The following is a 17936-nucleotide window of genomic DNA, read 5'->3' as shown; positions in this document are numbered from 1 at the left end:
TCATCCCCTTGCCCAAATTACCCTCAGCCAAGGAGACAGCGTTGACAGTCGTAAACCACGTCTTTCGCTTACATGGCCTCCCGGTGGACGTGGTTTCCGACAGGGGACCCCAGTTTGTGTCCAAATTCTGGCGAGAGTTTTGTAAATTACTGGGAGCGACTGTTAGTCTGTCCTCAGGGTTTCATCCCCAGAGCAATGGCCAAACCGAGAGAGCCAACCAAGATCTGGAAAGGGCGTTGCGATGTTTGGTTTCCAAGAATCCTTCCTCTTGGAGTCAGCAACTGTCTATGGTGGAGTACGCCCACAATACGTTGCCAGTGTCGTCCACGGGCCTATCTCCGTTTGAATGTAGTTTAGGTTACCAGCCACCCATTTTTCCCAGTCTGGAATCCGAAGTCGCGGTCCCCTCCGCCCACGCCTTTGTCCAGAGGTGTCACCGCACTTGGACTAGAGCCCGTGAGACTCTACTCCAAGTGGGGGCGCGCACCAAGGCCAAAGCCGATCGCCACCGGTCTAAGCCTCCCGTTTACGTCGTGGGTCAAAAAGTGTGGCTTTCAACCAAGAACATTCCTCTCCGCTCCGTTTCTAATAAGCTTGCTCCCAAATTTATTGGCCCGTTCACTGTCACCAAAATCATTAGTCCGGTGGCAGTCCGCCTCAACCTTCCTCCAGTGTACAGGAGAATTCACCCCGTCTTTCACGTGTCCAAAATTAAACCCGTGTTTCGCTCTACTATTAATCCGCCAGCCCCGGTTCCCCCCCCGCCGCGACTCGTAGACGGGGAACCCACATTTTCGGTAAATCGTATTCTGGACTCAAGACGGAGGGGACGCGGATTTCAGTACTTGGTGGACTGGGAGGGTTACGGTCCGGAGGAGAGAAGTTGGGTACCTGCTAGAGACATACTGGATCACTCCCTTATTGATGATTACAATCGACAGGTAGGGGAACCTGGGAACGCCAGGAGGCGTTCTTAGGAGAGGGGTACTGTCACGGTTCACATATGCATTGCTTCCTTCTCGTCCTGTGTTGTGTCATGTGCGTTGTAATCATGTGTGTGTGGGCGTGACCAAGCCATCACAGCAGATCAGCGCCTCAGCTGAGGCTCGTTTGCAGCACCAGCTGCAGCTCATTTACGCACCTATAAATATTCACCTGGTTCTCTTCTCCATTGTCAGATCGTTGTTGATGTCTTCACGAAGTCCTCTGTACCTGTTCATGTCGTCATTGTGGATCCGTGCTACTGTCTGGAGTCGCTGTCTAGTTCGTGGATTGTTGCTGTGTTTCTTGTTACTCGTCTGGATGCATCACTCTTCACCCACGGACCCGCCTCAACTCACCATTCTTCTGTGTTGTCCATCTTCGTTCCTGCGCCACTGATCATCACTGTACTCTGTGTTTTCTGACCTTTTACAATTAAAAGCTTATTCACTCGCCAACTTGCTTCCTCCTCCTTCGAGCGTGACAGGAAGTCAATGGAGACCATCAACTGTTTGATTACCATTCTTCAAAATATCTTCTTTTATGTTCAACATAAGAAAGAAACAGGCTCATATGGGTTTGGAATGACGAGGTAATGATGACAATTTTTTTATTTTTGAGTAAAGTATTCTTTTAAAGTATAGGTGGTCATATGTTAGGATACATAGCTCCTTCCAGTGGAATTGATGGGATTCGGAAAACCCATATAACAGGTGCTTGGACGGGAAGGGTTGATAAATGAGAGGGATTTGTGTCGTCAGATGAAAAAGAGGTGGAGTAGATGGCAAACTTTTTTATTTGAAATAACTTACATTGAAGAATGCATGCTAAGAAAGTAAATAAGATCCATATTGATTTTGTGTTGACATTAGGAGACCTAGGTTTAAAGGAATTATGTAATCTTGCCATTTAGTCTTTTAACTCCGGTTCTTTAATTTGTGAGGTCGAGCTCCCCATCATCCGGTGTCAACAAAGCAGACGTCATTGCCTCGTGGCTGCTCAGGTAGATCCTCAGTAATGCCATTTCACCCTGCATCTTAGCAAACAGAAACTTGGCAAAAGCTTCCAGTAGCCCACCTGTTGTTGCTACTGTGATCCTTGTGATGAAAAGGTCCATATTGTTGCAGCATTCAAGGGCTGTCATTTCAAGCATGTCAAGGGCTCCTTCCAGGTGTACCCAAGAGTGAGCTGGAACCAGCTCAACAGATCCCTATCTCGCCAACAACTCACTGCCAAAACAAAGATGTGTAAGTGGTGGATAATCATGCCAAGTTTTGTGTTTCATCTGTGCTATTTATCTTATGTTAATGACACATCATTCTTTACGTGTCAATAATTGGTATCTCCTTGAAGGGAGAGCAGATTTGCTCATCAATAAAAAACATTCAAACAAGAATAGACAACCTCTTCTCCTCCGCTCTTGCCAAAACAAATCTCTCATCATGATTTATAACTTCCAACAATTCATTTTTTTTCTTGCTTATCAAACGTAAAGATTGACCAAAAATAATAGACCAGTATTCGCTCACTGCTGCTGAACTTGTGCCAGTGTGTCCTCTCAGAAAGGTATAAAAGAAATCTTGACTCTACTGGGTAAGCTTTAAAAGGATTGTTCACCCAAAAATGAAGATTATGTCATCATTTACTCTTTCCCATGTTGTTCTAAACCTGAGTTCCTTTCTTATATGGAACTTCAAAGAAGATATTTTGAAGAATGTTGAATATTGAATACAAAAAAATGGAAGTCAGTTGGGACCAGAAATTATTTGGTTACCCACATCCTTCAAAATATCTTCTTTGGTGTTCAACAGAAGGAAGAAAATTCACACAGAATTGGAACAACTTGAGGAAAATGATGACAGAATTTTCGTTTTTGAGTGAACAACCCCTTTAACATAATGGAACATGAATAATGGGAAAAATATTCATATGCTGGTTGAGTATGCTCAATATCTTTCATCAGCTCGAGAGATTTTCTCCGATATTAAAAAGTTATATAGTATAGCCAGATGCAGTAGGCTATATAAGAAAACCGGTGCACTTACTCCATTTCAGAAGTATCAACATTATTAGTGCACATGCTTAGAAACAATCTAGCTTTCTTATTACAGCAAACGCAAATAATTAAACCAGACTTTGAAAATCCAGCTGCCCATTCAGTCCCCCCCACCCCAGCTCTCTCTCTCTCTCTCTCTCGTTCTCTCTCTCTCTCTCGTTCTCTCTCTCTCTCTCGTTCTGTTCTAAGTGAATGGGAGGGGCGCAGAAAGTGTATAAGAAGTGCCGTTCTCACAAGCAGGGATTTTACGCAGCAACTCAGGACGAACGAAATGAGCTGCCCCAGAGACGCTACAAAATGCTGGATGGACACCTTCTCCTGGGATGGTTATCATTTACCATTATAGTGCATCTGATCAGCTTGCCTGGACCGTGCACAGCTTACTTCGGGTAGGCAGAGGAACTCTTCCTCAAACTTTAAATATTTTTCAAGCCTCACGTTTGTAATGAATAGACTAAAGATAGATTTGAAAATTATGAATCAAAAATCACACAAAAAGACAACGCAATCTAGGAAATGTTATGTAAACTTCTCTCCGCAACAACCTGTAGAGTTCAGATTCAGTGATGTTCTCATTATAGCATGTCTGCATTAATAACTTATTTATAAATGAAATAAATTTGCCCTTATTTACAAGTTCATTAAATAGTGCATACCGGCGCATTTATCAATATTTTAATTCAATAGCGTGCTTTGAATGGCAGGTACTAGCCGGTCAGGTTTGTCTTTTTCATAGATGCTTGTAGAAGAATGAAAACAGACACGAGCAGCTCTCAACAGCTGTTAACAATAAAGCTACGAAGATCTCTAACCTGGTGGCCAAAACGTCTGTTCAGATCGCAGATAATATTTCTTCATCCAGCATAAACACTCGTTTGGCACCCCATCGCTCGCTCTAAGTTTAATAAGCGCAAGTTCAAGAATGTGTGTTGAATTTACAGTTTCCCCAGTTCCCCCTATAAACATTCCCCTAGCATAATTTTAATTGAGGTAATTGTGATACCGCGGAACGCCTTTGGAATATGTTCCTCAATGACGCGTACATTTCTGCTTATTGATATTCTTCCATTACGCGCCTTCATTTTTCAAGAAGCATGTGTTTAACTTTTAATCATCGTCTTTAAAACATTGTCACTTGCATCAACAAGCTTGAAACCAAGTTTGGAAGGTAAAAGTAGAGAGGTTGACTACAATGAAAGTCTTTTATATACAGACACAGAATATGTAAATTACATAAAAGTGCATGTAATCCAACATTATTGGACGTAATCCACGGACAGGTGTGCGTTAACGCTTAATTTGTAGTGATGCACAAGACAGCATTTTTTCCCATTCAACAACTGCTCAGAGGTTCATGACACTATCATTATTTCTCTTGGCTCAACAGTGATGGAAGATTCTGTGTGAAAGGTGTGCTAAGGAGAGGATATTGTTAGGGCAAATCAAGGGCCAGGGCGGGAGTGGCTCCCTCAGGCCCCATTGAACATTATGAAGCAGTAAACCGGTTTGTTGGGCTGCAGTGGTTGTAGACTGGGTCTAAGCCTATTCTACCCCCTCTTAGGAAGTCAATAAATTTAATAAATGCTGGCCTGCGTTCGCATGGGTGGGACAGTACAGTACTTCACATAAAGATTTATAGTCTCCATTATTTGATCTGAAAGATTGTTATCAATTGGAGTTAGCCTCTTAAGAATATTTTCCCTTTGTTTTTTGGCACATTTAATGGAAAACAATAAACTACAATGTCTGATAATGAGCAGATATGCAGCGTCGAGAGGCTGTGTCTAATAAATGTCTTGATATTTTTAACATTCAATTTGTCATGCTTATGTGAGCCATTGTTTAAAAGTACTCAAACTTTTGCCAGTTTCAGCACTTTGTCGACTTGTGCTTCCATGTTATCGGGTCATGAAAACAAGCTATAGGAAACTCATTAGTGATATACTTCACTATGGGTGTTCTTTCTTATCTCACACAATGAGTGTTAATTTTGAACGCTGATATAGGTGTCATTTTCTAGGCTTTTTGTTGAACTCTATAGTCAAAAAGGGGGGTGACTCCTCAAGACAAGGACACAATCACAAATCAAACAAGTCATTTCAACCTTGTGCTAGAAACAGCACGAACCCATTACCTTCTGATATGTTGTCACACTTGCTTCCACTAACGTGCAAATAAATACCTTCCGTGAGATGAATGCATCTTCTGGCCACTGATTTACTTAAATAGAGGGTCAATGTTGCATACCCAATTTCCCCGGTGCGGTGGAGCATATGTGAAACTTAAACACAGTCTCTGTTTGACCTCGGTCTGTGTCTCTGAGGGTTGGGTGGGATTCCTTGCCTAGTTGAGCCGCTGCTGAAATTGTCATCCTGGCCACAAGAATGCAAAGCCTTAGTTTTTACCAGCCGTCCCCTCCAGCCTGTAGCAGCAGGTGCCCAGTGTTTATTTCAGCTGTATCTCATTCAACAGCAGTCCCAGAGAGACCAGGTTCGGTTGGATGGGGACAAAATGGTGGTGGAACATTGCAGCAATACGGGGGCCTCACACTTTTTGTCTAGGTGTAGAGCTCACCTCAAACAGCCTGAGGGACGAGAGGGGAAGAGGTTACGTGCTGGGAAAACATAGGGAAAATAAGTGGAATATCCATGGAATGAGATTCTTTTGTACCTGGCTTTGACAAGGTTATGCAGATCTCCTAAGGAAGCCAGCCTGGGGTCACACGTGGGGAACCTGAATTGAAATGAGGGTAAAGACTGATTCGTGAGAAGCTGGTAATTGCCACCTAAATTATGATTCTAGAGATGCAAATTATGTGATGCGTTTACATTTGAAAAGCCCCAAACTGTTGCATTGCTATCAGTAAGTTATGACGGATGTCTTGCCATTTAAAAGCAAGACTGGTGAAATGCACTCGACCTGTTAATAAGGAAATATTTAAAATCTTTATTAGTTGATAAATGCCAGACACTTTATTTTAACACCAGCTGTTGCTCACATGTTCCAAAATCCTGTGTTGAAGATGTTGGCTGCAACAAGATGCATGTGTATGTGCATTATAACCCTGTAATAAGGGCTCAACCGATTCTGGTTCTGTTGTAGTTCTGGCCCCTAGAACCCAGTCAGAACAGGCCCAAACCTCCCACAGTATTTCTTTAGGAAACACTCAGACTCTTGCCTTTTGCATTTGTAGATCTGCAGTGAAAAATGTGCATCACTCCTCATGTATTCATCTGTCATTTATTTTGATTTCGTTAACTAAATAATGAGTCATGTTTTGTCACGACCTGTCCATCAGTAGGTGCAGCAGCAGTTGCAGTGCCTGATGTTTCCACCAGGGGGTGGAGTCACTACTGTAAAAGCACCCTGCTCTTCAATCATCAGCTGATGCTTTATGAAACCTTAGCACAGTGGGAAATGAGTGGCAAAAACAGATATGAGCACAGAGAGCTACGTGACGAGGATACATGGAGAAGGTCAACAGAGCAGCAGTTTTATTCAAAGGTAGTTGTGGTCAGTTTGATCTGTTTGCGATGGCATTTTTTGGCTGCGACTCTCAGGAAAGCCCCTGTACAGAAGCAGTTCACTGCATAAGACTTCAGATTAAATCTCCTGACTAGACTTGGGCTCGGGAATGTTGATGAGAGCGGCTGCTTGAGCTGTGGTGGATCGCCTTTCAGTGCCAGAGAATAGCAGTGTCTGCAACTGAAGATCCTCACATGTGACCACTTCCTATACACACCCACAGACATTTGACTGAATCATATGCATGTTTTCTTTACATCAAACTTAAACTGTGTTTCACTTAACAGACACGTGATGGTCTTTTCTAAAGGTGAAACTCCACCGAGGTGTGTGTCATTGCTGGACAGCTTAACACAGTGTAACGTTTCTACTATAAACACACTTACGATTATGAACATTTCTATGGCTGTCGTGACATTTCAAGTAACCACTTGAAAAACATCAATCCGTGTCTCTATATTTCTACCGGTTTGTTTTTCCTCAATGGCTTTCTCGACAAGCTGTGAGAATGGCTTCTCCCGCAGGAGTCATCCCAACCCTGCCTTGATTATATGGTATTATTGCTCTGGGGAATGTCTTTAAATGTGTTTGGCACACTTGCATCCAAACGGCTCAATATTCTGGTAGTATGGCTCCAACCACAGTTTGGAGGTCTGCCTCGATTTTTTAAGAGAGGGCGGGTCCGCTTCTGCCATAACCCAGTCAGCGGTGTGTTTTGTAGATATGTAGGCTGTTGTTGGGAATGCAGTGATGGGCATCGCAGACAGGAGCGCATTGCCAGGCAAAACCGGAAAGCCAATATGGAATCTGAATAGCTTTTGGTGGTCAAAGATTGATGAAATGACGTTAATTAGTGGCACTACCATGTCATGTGTTTTCCGTCTCCCACCACAGGCTGTTTTCCGCCACAAAGGGCTTTGGGTGGACTCTGGGCCAAAATGATCAGTGACTACGGCCAAGATTAGATGACTGAAAAACCATAAGATGACTGTAAAAACCCTGAGCTATGAACCATACATGCACATTTATTACGTGGACTGGGTGTTGATGTCAAAACAGTAGGAAAGGCAAACCAAGAATGTACCTCGAATTCGTGCTTTTTCCGTTTCATTATGCTTGCATCAAACTTGGAGGTTTTAATTAAAGCTATTTTGCCTTTTCATTTAGTCTGTTAGAGCCGCACTGCCTGCATAACGTGAACAAACAAACAAAAACACACAACCACAGATGAATGTCATATATATATATATATATATATATATATATATATTATATAAAAATTCAAATACTTCAGCTGGTTCCTCTAGGCATCAGTAGTTGTTCTTGTACACATAGATTTCACGAGAGTCTCTAATATGTAGGAAAAGATATATAATCTCTGTCAGCAGCAAATATAAATAACCAACTAATATAGCTTGCATTTTAAGATTAATTGGTTCTGTGAAATGCATTCTGGTCTTTGGTTCCTCAAGGCACCAGCTGCAGTACTTGTAACTGTAGTACAAGGTACACTTAGACTTTACGGGAGTCTCTAATATGTAGAAAAAGCTATATAATTTCTGTCAGCAGCAAATACAAATAACTTTAACTAATACAGCTGTCATTTTAACATTAATTGGTTCCGTAAAAAAATAATTTTGGTTTTCTATTTGGAATGAAGATGATCAATGTATCAGCACACCCATAAAATCAGTGTCATTGATGCCGTGTCATTATATTGTCACGCAACTTACAATAAGAACCATAAATGCTACGTTACTAAGCCCCGCAGTCAAAGCATGTTAGGATTCCCATCTTCTCGAGTCCATTTTTATGCTTTTATGGTCAGGAAAAACACATCATTAAGGGCTATGTTTGCATGCTTTTAGAAAAGGCTTTTAGTGGAAGCCCAAATGAGAGAGTGGAGCAGCTCTCGTACCTGTCACTGGGTGCTGGGGTTCTCAGTGCCATGGTGTGAGGTCGATAGGTAGAGTCATGTGGAGCTCTGTGGTGCACCCATGCTGTGCCAGTCACACAGTCACCATCGCTGAGCAGCTGACCTGTGCCGAGCCCCGTGGTTAAACCTCTTACTAATGCTAACCACACGCACGGTACTGTACGCACCAACCTACTGTGTGTGTCCTACTCTACAACCACTACATTTATAGTTAAGTTATTTTCTAAGATATTCTGCCCTGTTAATATTGTTTCACCATTGAGATGAATGGAGACTATTGCTGTGCTGCTTCTCAGCTTAGTTTCCAAATAATACAAGCTCAGTAAATACATTAGTGACTCCTCAATTGTATTTCAAAAGAAATCACAACAATATGAAAAACTATGGCTATATTTGTCAAGTTAACATAATTTCTAAAAAATATTAGACTTTTTGTCACCTGAAACATGCTGGGACTGTGTGTTCCAAAGCGACTTATATAATGCCATTATGCCAAGTGCACATATTTGGATTCCTGCTGAATGAGTGAACTGAAGTTTATTTGTATAACGCATTTCCCACACTCAGGTAGCTTCATTTTTTCCTCATTAGACAGTCTGTTGACTATAAGTAACTTTGCCACTACATGTCAACTACTAGTCGTTAAAGTATTAGTAGACCATTTGCTTAATATCTGCTAACACTTTCTTCAGATATCTGACTTTGCAACTATAGTCAACTTAGTCCATATGTGACCCTGGACCACAAAACCAGTCATAAGGGTAATTTTTCTGAAATTGAGGTTTATACATCAACTGAAAGCTGAATAAATAGGCTTTCCGTTGATGTATGGTTTGTTAGAATAGGACAATATTTGGCTGAGATACAACTATTTTATCCGAGGGTGCAAGAAAATCTAAATACTGAGAAAATCGCCTTTAAAGTTGTCCTTAGCAATGCATATTACTAAACAAAAATTATAAAATATCTTCATGGAACATGATCTTTACTTAATATCCTAATGATTTTTGGCATAAAATAAAAATTTATAATTTTGGCCCATACTATGTATTGTTGGTTATTGCTACAAATATACCCCAGCGACTTAAGACTGCTTTTGTGCTCCAGGGTCACATACAGCCTGTCTAATAATACTATACTAATACTTTAATGACTGGTAGTTGACATGTAGTTGCAAAGTTACTTTTAGTCAACAAAATGTCTAAAGGTGATCATCAAAATAAAGTGTAATTCCAGTTTCGCTGTGAATAAATTCATTTTAGCTTGGTGTTCATAGTTTATAATGAATGATACCATAATTTATGTTTGTTTTATACTTATATTTTTCATTCCTGTCCTGTTACCATTAAAGTAAAATGATTTGCTATGGAGTTGAGGGAAATAAAATGCATGTTTATAGTCTTTCTATGTTTGTAAGCATTTCATTTTATTTACTGGTATTATACATTATTTCTGAAAGTAATAATACATTTGGAATTACACCAATGCGACTTGCCTGTGCTTTTTCTTTCAGCAATGCAGATTTGACCTGGTGTGACTTGTAGTCATTTTCTGAAAAATACGGTACCTACATTCTACATTCAGACATCAGTGGATTAAATTTTTATTAAATTAATTTGTCATCAGATTCTGCTAAGACCAGGTATTGCTCAGGTATTAAGCTAAAAACAATTTTGTTAAATGCCTAACTTGTCCCTCACCGTCTGTGCTACAGGCATGAATGATATCTCAACTCATGCATCTTGTTGAGGAAAGATGTACTACTACATTTCCAAGACTTAATGTATGATTTTGGCAGGTGAGCTTGAGACGTTTCTTTAGCAGTGGTCTAGCAACAATCCACAGCATCGTGTCAATTATTTTTTCATGGATAAACACCAACTCAACAATTGCTTGCTTATTTAAGACTGGCTCATTTTAAAACAAATTCGAGACAAACATCAATGACAACGTTGATATTTAATTCAAACATAACTGAGAAATCCTGAAAGAAATTAAGCTTTCCTTTGGGATGTTCTAGGTATTTTCCATTAACTTTTCCTTTAGATATTACACCTGGTTACAGCTGTAGTAGACTGGCAACTCTGTTAATGATTTTAAGTACATACTCATGTGACCTTGCCAAACAAAATATTAGTGCCAAGTGAATAAACATGTCATCCTCATCCATCTGGCCCCATTAACACATGGAAAACACTTTTCTTTGCGAAATGTTTCAAACATTCTGGAATGACTATCCGTGTCCGATTGATTTTTAGCCATCCTGTGTGTGTACATCTGCAGTTTTTCTGTGTTCTGTCATGACTAGAACTGATAAATTTACAATGTGATATTTCTCAACATCTCAGCTATTGTGCCAGTGACTGGTGTTGGGAATCCAGAGAGCAAGTCTCATTAGACAGCCACAGCCCACAGTGACTCTAAAGGTCATGGTGACGCGTTCACATCCTGTGTGTGTCACTCAACTGTTGCCGTCATGTCCCGTCATCTTCTTGCTGTTTGGGAGCACTTTGTTCTTGCAAGGCAGACAGTTCGCTGGTGAATTCACAGATAATTTTAGGGGTGCAGACTGTGTTCATGAAGATTTGTCATCGTATAGAGCAGTTTCTGTATGCTGTCATGATTTATTCCAGTCCCAAAAATGATAATCATAGAACTGACTACAATGCATTTTTGTCAAATTTGTGTTAAGAATTTTAGAGAAAGATGGAAAAGTCATAAGTGATATTTACCACTAGGATTTAGTCAGGTTCATTCTCTAATGTGCAGTTGTTCATATATACAGTATATATATATATATATATATATATATATATATATACAGTTGAAGTCAAAAGTTTACATACACCTTTCAGAATCTGCAAAATGTTAATTATTTTACCAAAATAAGAGGGATCATACAAAATGCATGTTATTGTTTATTAAGTACTGACCTGAATAAGATATTTCACATAAAAGATGTTTACATATAGTCCACAAGAGAAAATAATAGTTGAATTTATATAAATGACCCCGTTCAAAAGTTTACATACACGTGATTCTTAATACTGTGTTGTTACCTGAATGATCCAAAGCTGTGGTTTTTTTTGTTTAGTGATAGTTGTCCATGAGTCCCTTGTTCGTCCTGAACAGTTAAACCGCCTGCTGTTCTTCAGAAAAATCCTTCAGGTCCCACAAATTCTTTGGTTTTCCAGCATTTTTGTGTATTTGAACCCTTTCCAACAATGACTGTATGATTTTGAGATTCATCTTTTCACACTGAGGACGACTGAGGGACTCATTACAGAAAGCTACTATTACAGAAAGTTCAAACGCTCACTGATGCTCCAGATGGAAAAGCTTATTTTGGTAAAATAATTAACATTTTGCAGATCCTGAAAGGTGTATGTAAACTTTTGACTTCAACTGTATATATATATATATATATATACAGTGCCCTCCATAAGTATTGGAACAGTAAAGACAAAATTGCTCTGTTGGCTGTGGAGTCAAGACATTTGCAAATATGATTAAAATATGAATATGAGACAAAACTACAGAATGTCACATTTTATTATTGGCCGTTTCAACACATGTTTTACCAAATAAAAAGAACAGCACTTTTAGAGTTCATCCCACTCATTGATGTGAGCATAAGTATTGGGACAGTTGAACATAAGGCAGATATAAAAGATTAAAAGCAATTATTTAGTTGCAGATCCCTTGCGCACAATCACAGCAGTGAGTCTGTGACCCATAGACATCACCAGACTCTTGCTCTCATCCTTTGAAAGACTTTTCCCAGCCTTTAATGCAGCCAATTCCAATTGTTGCTTGTTTTGGGGAGTTTCTGCCTTTACTCTCCTCTTCAGCTGGTGAAATTCATGTTCAATCAGATTTAAATCTGGAGATTGACTTGGGCAATCTAAGACTTTCCATTTCTTTGCCCTTATAAATTCCTTGACTGAACTAGCAGGGTGTTTTGGGTCATTGTCCTGATGCAATATGAAGCACTTCCCAATGAATCTGGTGGCATTTTCTTGCATGCATGCCCATGCCATGACACCACCTCCACCATGCTTTACAGATGAGGCTGTATGCTTGGGATCATTGCAGTTCCCTTTTTTTCTCCACATTTTTGCTTTCCCATCACTTAGATAAAGGTTCATCTTTGTCTCATCGGTCCATAAACACAGTTCCAAAACTCTTCTGGCTCAAACTCTAATCTTGCCTTTCTATTTTTGGTGCTGGTCAGAGGTTTGCATCTTGCTGTGTAGCTTCTGTAATTCTGTGTCAAAGTCTCCTGAGGACAGTAAATTGTCAGATCATCACCCAAGCTTTCTGGAAGTTGTTGATGATTTTACAGACACGTCTTTTAGGATTAATTTTCACAGCTTTTATGATTTGTCTGTCATTAACTACAGTTGTTTTCTCAGCCGATCAGGTCGTTGTTGGTTGCTGGTGGTTTCCAAACTCTTGATTTCTTTTTTTGCTAGAGCTCTAACTCTCTTTTCTTTTAGCATCCAAATTGCTTGCTTTTCTCTCAGAGAAACCGTGAACACACCGTGAACACACCCGGAGCAGTGGGCAGCCATTTATGCTGCGGCGCCCGGGGAGCAGTTGGGGGTTTGGTGCCTTGCTCAAGGGCACCTCAGTCGTGGTATTGAGGGTGGAGAGAGCACTGGACATTCACTCCCCCCACCTACAATCCCTGCTGGCCTGAGACTCGAACCCGCAACCTTTGGATTATGAGTCCGAATCTCTAACCTCATTAGGCCACGACTTCCCCACTACGGCACATTCCCAGATTTTAATATCTGAAGAATTAATGCAACAGGACACAGCTGATCACTTAGAAAGACCTGTGAGGCAACTGTTCCAATACTTATGCTCACATCAGATAGAGGGATGAAACTCTAAAAGTGCTGAACTTCTTAGCTGGTAAAACATATATGTGTTGAATACTTTTGGAGGGCACTCTATATATAATGGTTCCATGTTTCTCAGGTAATTTTCCATGTGTGACTTCCAAACAGAGAGAAAATATTGGATTGAAGCATTGTCATTGAATGCACATTCTTTTACTTTGACAGTTTTTTGACTTTTTATGGCAGTGAAGACATTGGCTAAATGCATCTTTTGGGAGACTTCTTTACCTCTAAAGACACTGACACTAAGAACACTGAGATTCAAATTGCTTTCAAACCTGTGTACATAAATGTTGTCTAATAGTAAGTATAACTGTAAGTAGTACAGTTTAGAGTACATAAAAAACATTAACCAGTTACTGCTCTCCTAACATAATACACAACGCCTGTATACTTATCACTTCTTCACAGCTGCCACAATTCCTTCACAATTCAGAAACTCATAAATAATAAACACATCCAGCAAGTCTTACGATATATCCACCTGTCAAACCAGTAATCGCTAACCTGCAATGCTAACCGCACCCCACAGGTAAACATTCGCTTGAGCGTGATCATTATGAAAGGAGTCATTAGGATTTTTTGGCTGCCACACGTGGGGGCGGAAAGATGTAAAACAGGCTGCCACTGCTGCTTGGCTGGATCTACCACTGTTGCTTTCCTGCTGGGTCAAGCCAGCCAAACTGTAGATGGGACTCCAGCACTGCAACCTGAAATTCATCAGCTCTCCGAAGGAGATGTTCTCCTACCCCTGGAGTAGGAGGAGGTGTTTTCAGTACCCAACAGAGGAGGTGTTCTTTTTCTAGTGGAGTGTTTCTTGGGCCCCTCGTCTCCTGGAGGAACTGTTCTGACAACAAAGTCAGCTCAGACAGGGTCAGGGTTGGAGGCCACAGGTTCATTTCACTGACACTGAGCAGATATTGTGCAATTACGATTTGCTTGCTATTTTTCTGGTATCTAAAACATTCATTGTGATGTGTGAAATATCTTTAAAGCATCTTGAAACGCTCTGTCTGAATGAACATAACGTTAAATCCATCTTGCTGACACATCTGTTGAGATCTGGCTAGGATTGCCATGTTTTTGTCCAGAGAATTGAAGAAGTACATTCCAAGCCAAAATCAGAAACACGAATGGACTCCTCGAAGGTTTTTGTTTGGCTTGTGCGAGTAACTCACACTTTTCCTCACATCTGTCTTTGTTTTGGGTTACTGTGGTAGACAGCTGGGGGGGGGGGGGGGGGGGTGTCTGAGAAAAGGCTTTGTTTGGGGTCAACAGCTGGGGAGAATGATTGGCATGCATTTGAAGTAATTGGGGACCCTGACTTGCCAGCCGAGGGAGACCACACAACCAGCAAGCCCAAACTCGCAGAAAGCAAGTTCGCTTTGTCTATGTTCAAGACTGTTAACTGTCTTGTGTGTATGAGGACTTGTTTTTGTGGTGGGACCAAAGCAGTGACATTGAGTGTTGCTGTGTAGTTTGTTTGCAGATATTTACTATAAACACTACAAGATATAAACTCACTAAGTGCACACTAAAAGACAAAATAAGCAACTGTATTTAAAGGAATAGTTTACCCAAAAATAAAAATGTACCAACCCTCAGATTATCCAATATGTAAAGTTTGTTCTTCATTGGAACAGATGGGAGAAATTTAGCTTTGCATCACTTGCTCACCAATGGATCCTTTGTAGTGAATGGGTGCCGTCAGATTTGTGCCCTCACATTCAATTTGACCCCCTCCAACCCCTCGACGATCACTGGTGTGTTTAGAACATCACTGATAAATTCAAATGTGTTTTAACGCTTTGTCTGGCGCTGAGCCAGAGCCAAAGCTCAGTGCTTTTCATAGCCTATATCACAATAATTCAATGTTTTAAACCACATAACATTTACTTTAGGTTTCAGACATTTACAATTAATTAATGGCAAAAAAGACATTGCATAGATGTTTGTGAGTTTGTTAAATACACTGGTAAGGAAATCTGCAATAATAATCCTTTTAATTAAAATCTGACGATGTGTTTTATTCACATAAACGTTGTGTAGTTAAATATAAATTTCACTCTGTTCTTCTCCTAGTTCAATGGTGACTTACTTTTATGCACTTCGTGAGAAATGGGTGAATTTGTGTGATGCTAATCCAAAGATACGATTCTCTGAATGAGTATTATAAAGTTTTTAAACGACAAACACATTCACTTACACACATTTGACAATGTGTGTAAGTGCATTAGCCCCCCTGTGAATTTGTGTGTCCTGGCGCTGGGACTGGAATATAGGCAGGAGCATAGTCCTGAGCATCCAGCTCTATGAGCTCCCAGATGAACATTTCAATGAGCGTCAGCTCTGTGATGAACATGGCATCAGGCTCTGCCTCTGGGACTGAAGTGTCAGCAGTCTCTAGCTCCATGGCGGGAATGGACTCTGGCTTCATGGTGGGTGTGGGCTCTGGCTCTGTGACCATGCTGGGTGTGGGCTGTGGCTCTGAATCTGATGCAGGCTTGGGGAGAGGCTGGATGAGCTCAGGAGGGTGAGCTGGGACTGGTGCAGACACTGGGGGAGGGGGTGTTGAGATCCTCCTCTCTTGCACAAATACTGTGAGTCCAGTCCAAATACTCACTAAGCAACCCTCAAGGACCAACTCTGAGCTGACATGCTCTCCTCTAAGCTTTGAGTCATGCATGGAAAAGCATGCAGAAGCTGTCATTGGTGTAGTGGACGGTGGGCAATCTAAAACAATCCTGTGTGTGTGGTCTTTGAGGGAGCAATTCCCGTGTGAGAGGAGAAGGATCTGTACTGCTGTTAGATCCATTTTAAGGCCCGTTGTTCTGTCATTGGGTGGTTGTGGAAGCAAGGACAATAGATGAAATTAAGAGCTATGTTTACATGGGAACAAACAAGATACAAAATGAGACACAGGTGTACACAAATGTGTAGCTATGGTAAAGCTATAGCTAGAATAAATCGGAACTGATTTTAAATCACTGGGCATCATACACTGACCGACTGTAAAAATCACAGAGGAAAAACTGGCCATCATACATTAAACGACTGAGGATCACACACTACCAGACTTTTAAGTTGTTCCGATAACAACAAACTCAGACAGAGTCGTGCGCCTTTTTGCTTGGAAACGCATGACAAATAAAAACAACATGAGCAATATTGGCTGAAAATATCAAACATGGATGGAATCAGAGCCTGAAGCTAGAGAATCTGAGTCTGTGACCATAATATACTACGCGATTTTCTATGGAATCTGTCAATTCTAATCTGCAGACTGGCTCTGACTTTCTGCAACTTGCGTAAACTTATCCAAATTGTAAATCGTGTTGTGTAGTCCAAGAACTAAACAAATGAAACAAGGTGCTTCTCAATATCCCTCCTCGTTTCCTTGCACCAGTTATTAAACATGTATAAGGGCAGATCCCTTTAGCGCAGCTGATGACGCTTTATGTGACACTTGAATGGTCAAGAATATTCCAGTGTTCATACTTTGATTCCTCTGTCCTCATTTCCTTCCTTTGCATCCTTCCCTCATACCCTAAGGGGGTGGAGCTAAGACACGAGGAAAGGAAATGAGGATGCACATATAAGAATTGAGAAGCACCCACAGAGAGTGTAGGAAATATACATATCAAAATAAGAGTCCATGGATCAGAACATAAACGTGACATTTAGGTGAACTTAAGAGTGATTTTTACCCCCCCCCCCCCCATTTAGGACTTAAGTACATCTTTACATGCAATTTCATAATTACTTATATTGTCTTTGAAATACAGTTAAAGTGTACTGCTGAATGTACTTACAAGCAGGTATGGTGAACTAAAATATACTCAAAAGTTATTTCTATTGAAACTTGTATATTGTGTATTTAAATATATTTACATTTACACATTTGCAATGTACAATTGAAATAATATTAACTTTAAATGTAATGCCAAATAAACTGTAGATCAAATTATAATCAGGTACTTTACATGTACCTTACTATGTTATTCAACGCATCGAAATAGATGTACCTTTTTAAAGCACAACAAATGATTATTAAAACAATGATTTGAAATGTACTTTAAACTAAAACTTTTAATTTGACTTTTACTTTTAGAAAGTGAAAATAGTCATAAAAGTGTACTCTCAGTGGAATTTTATTTCAATAATATTATCAGCAAGTAAATTAAAAAAAAGTAAACTTTCAAGATTTGAACGGATGTTGAAGGTCACGGGAGTGATGTAAGCAGATGATAAACAAGCTCCTCCCGAACTTTTGTTTGGTACTCCATATCTCAAACTGTCAGGGTTCTGAGTGTGATTAGTTATGCTGTGTCTCTTCACATCTGTTTTCTATAATCTCTCTCCCATGCTACGAACAACATCAGGTTTTTAATGTTATCCACTGACCTTTCCTCTCCCACAGGAGCCTTTTCTTTTCCCAAATGATCTCTTCTCTTCTGACATCATGTTGTTCGTGAGCCAAACAATTTCGTAGCTCACATGCACACACTTACCGTTATGGTGCATGCAAAGA

General features: G+C 40.3%; 1 protein-coding gene across 1 annotated transcript in view; it reads left to right on the top strand.

Annotated features, from left to right (window-relative positions):
* Window positions 1–3229: 3229 nt before the first annotated feature.
* The window catches only part of LOC306881610 (protein Wnt-9a-like), a gene marked incomplete at both ends in the record, with an annotated part of 31258 nt that continues 16551 nt past the window's right edge, over window positions 3230–17936 (top strand). The window contains one exon of the mRNA XM_079435777.1: window positions 3230–3426. Within this exon, the coding sequence (XP_079291903.1) occupies window positions 3230–3426 (197 nt within the window). The remainder of the gene's footprint in view (window positions 3427–17936) is intronic.

Source organism: Barbus barbus, assembly GCF_936440315.1.
Source record: "Barbus barbus genome assembly, chromosome: 15".
Lineage (NCBI taxonomy): Eukaryota > Metazoa > Chordata > Actinopteri > Cypriniformes > Cyprinidae > Barbus > Barbus barbus.
Note: the sequence above shows the minus strand (reverse complement) of the source record. Positions and strands in the feature narration are given on the sequence as shown.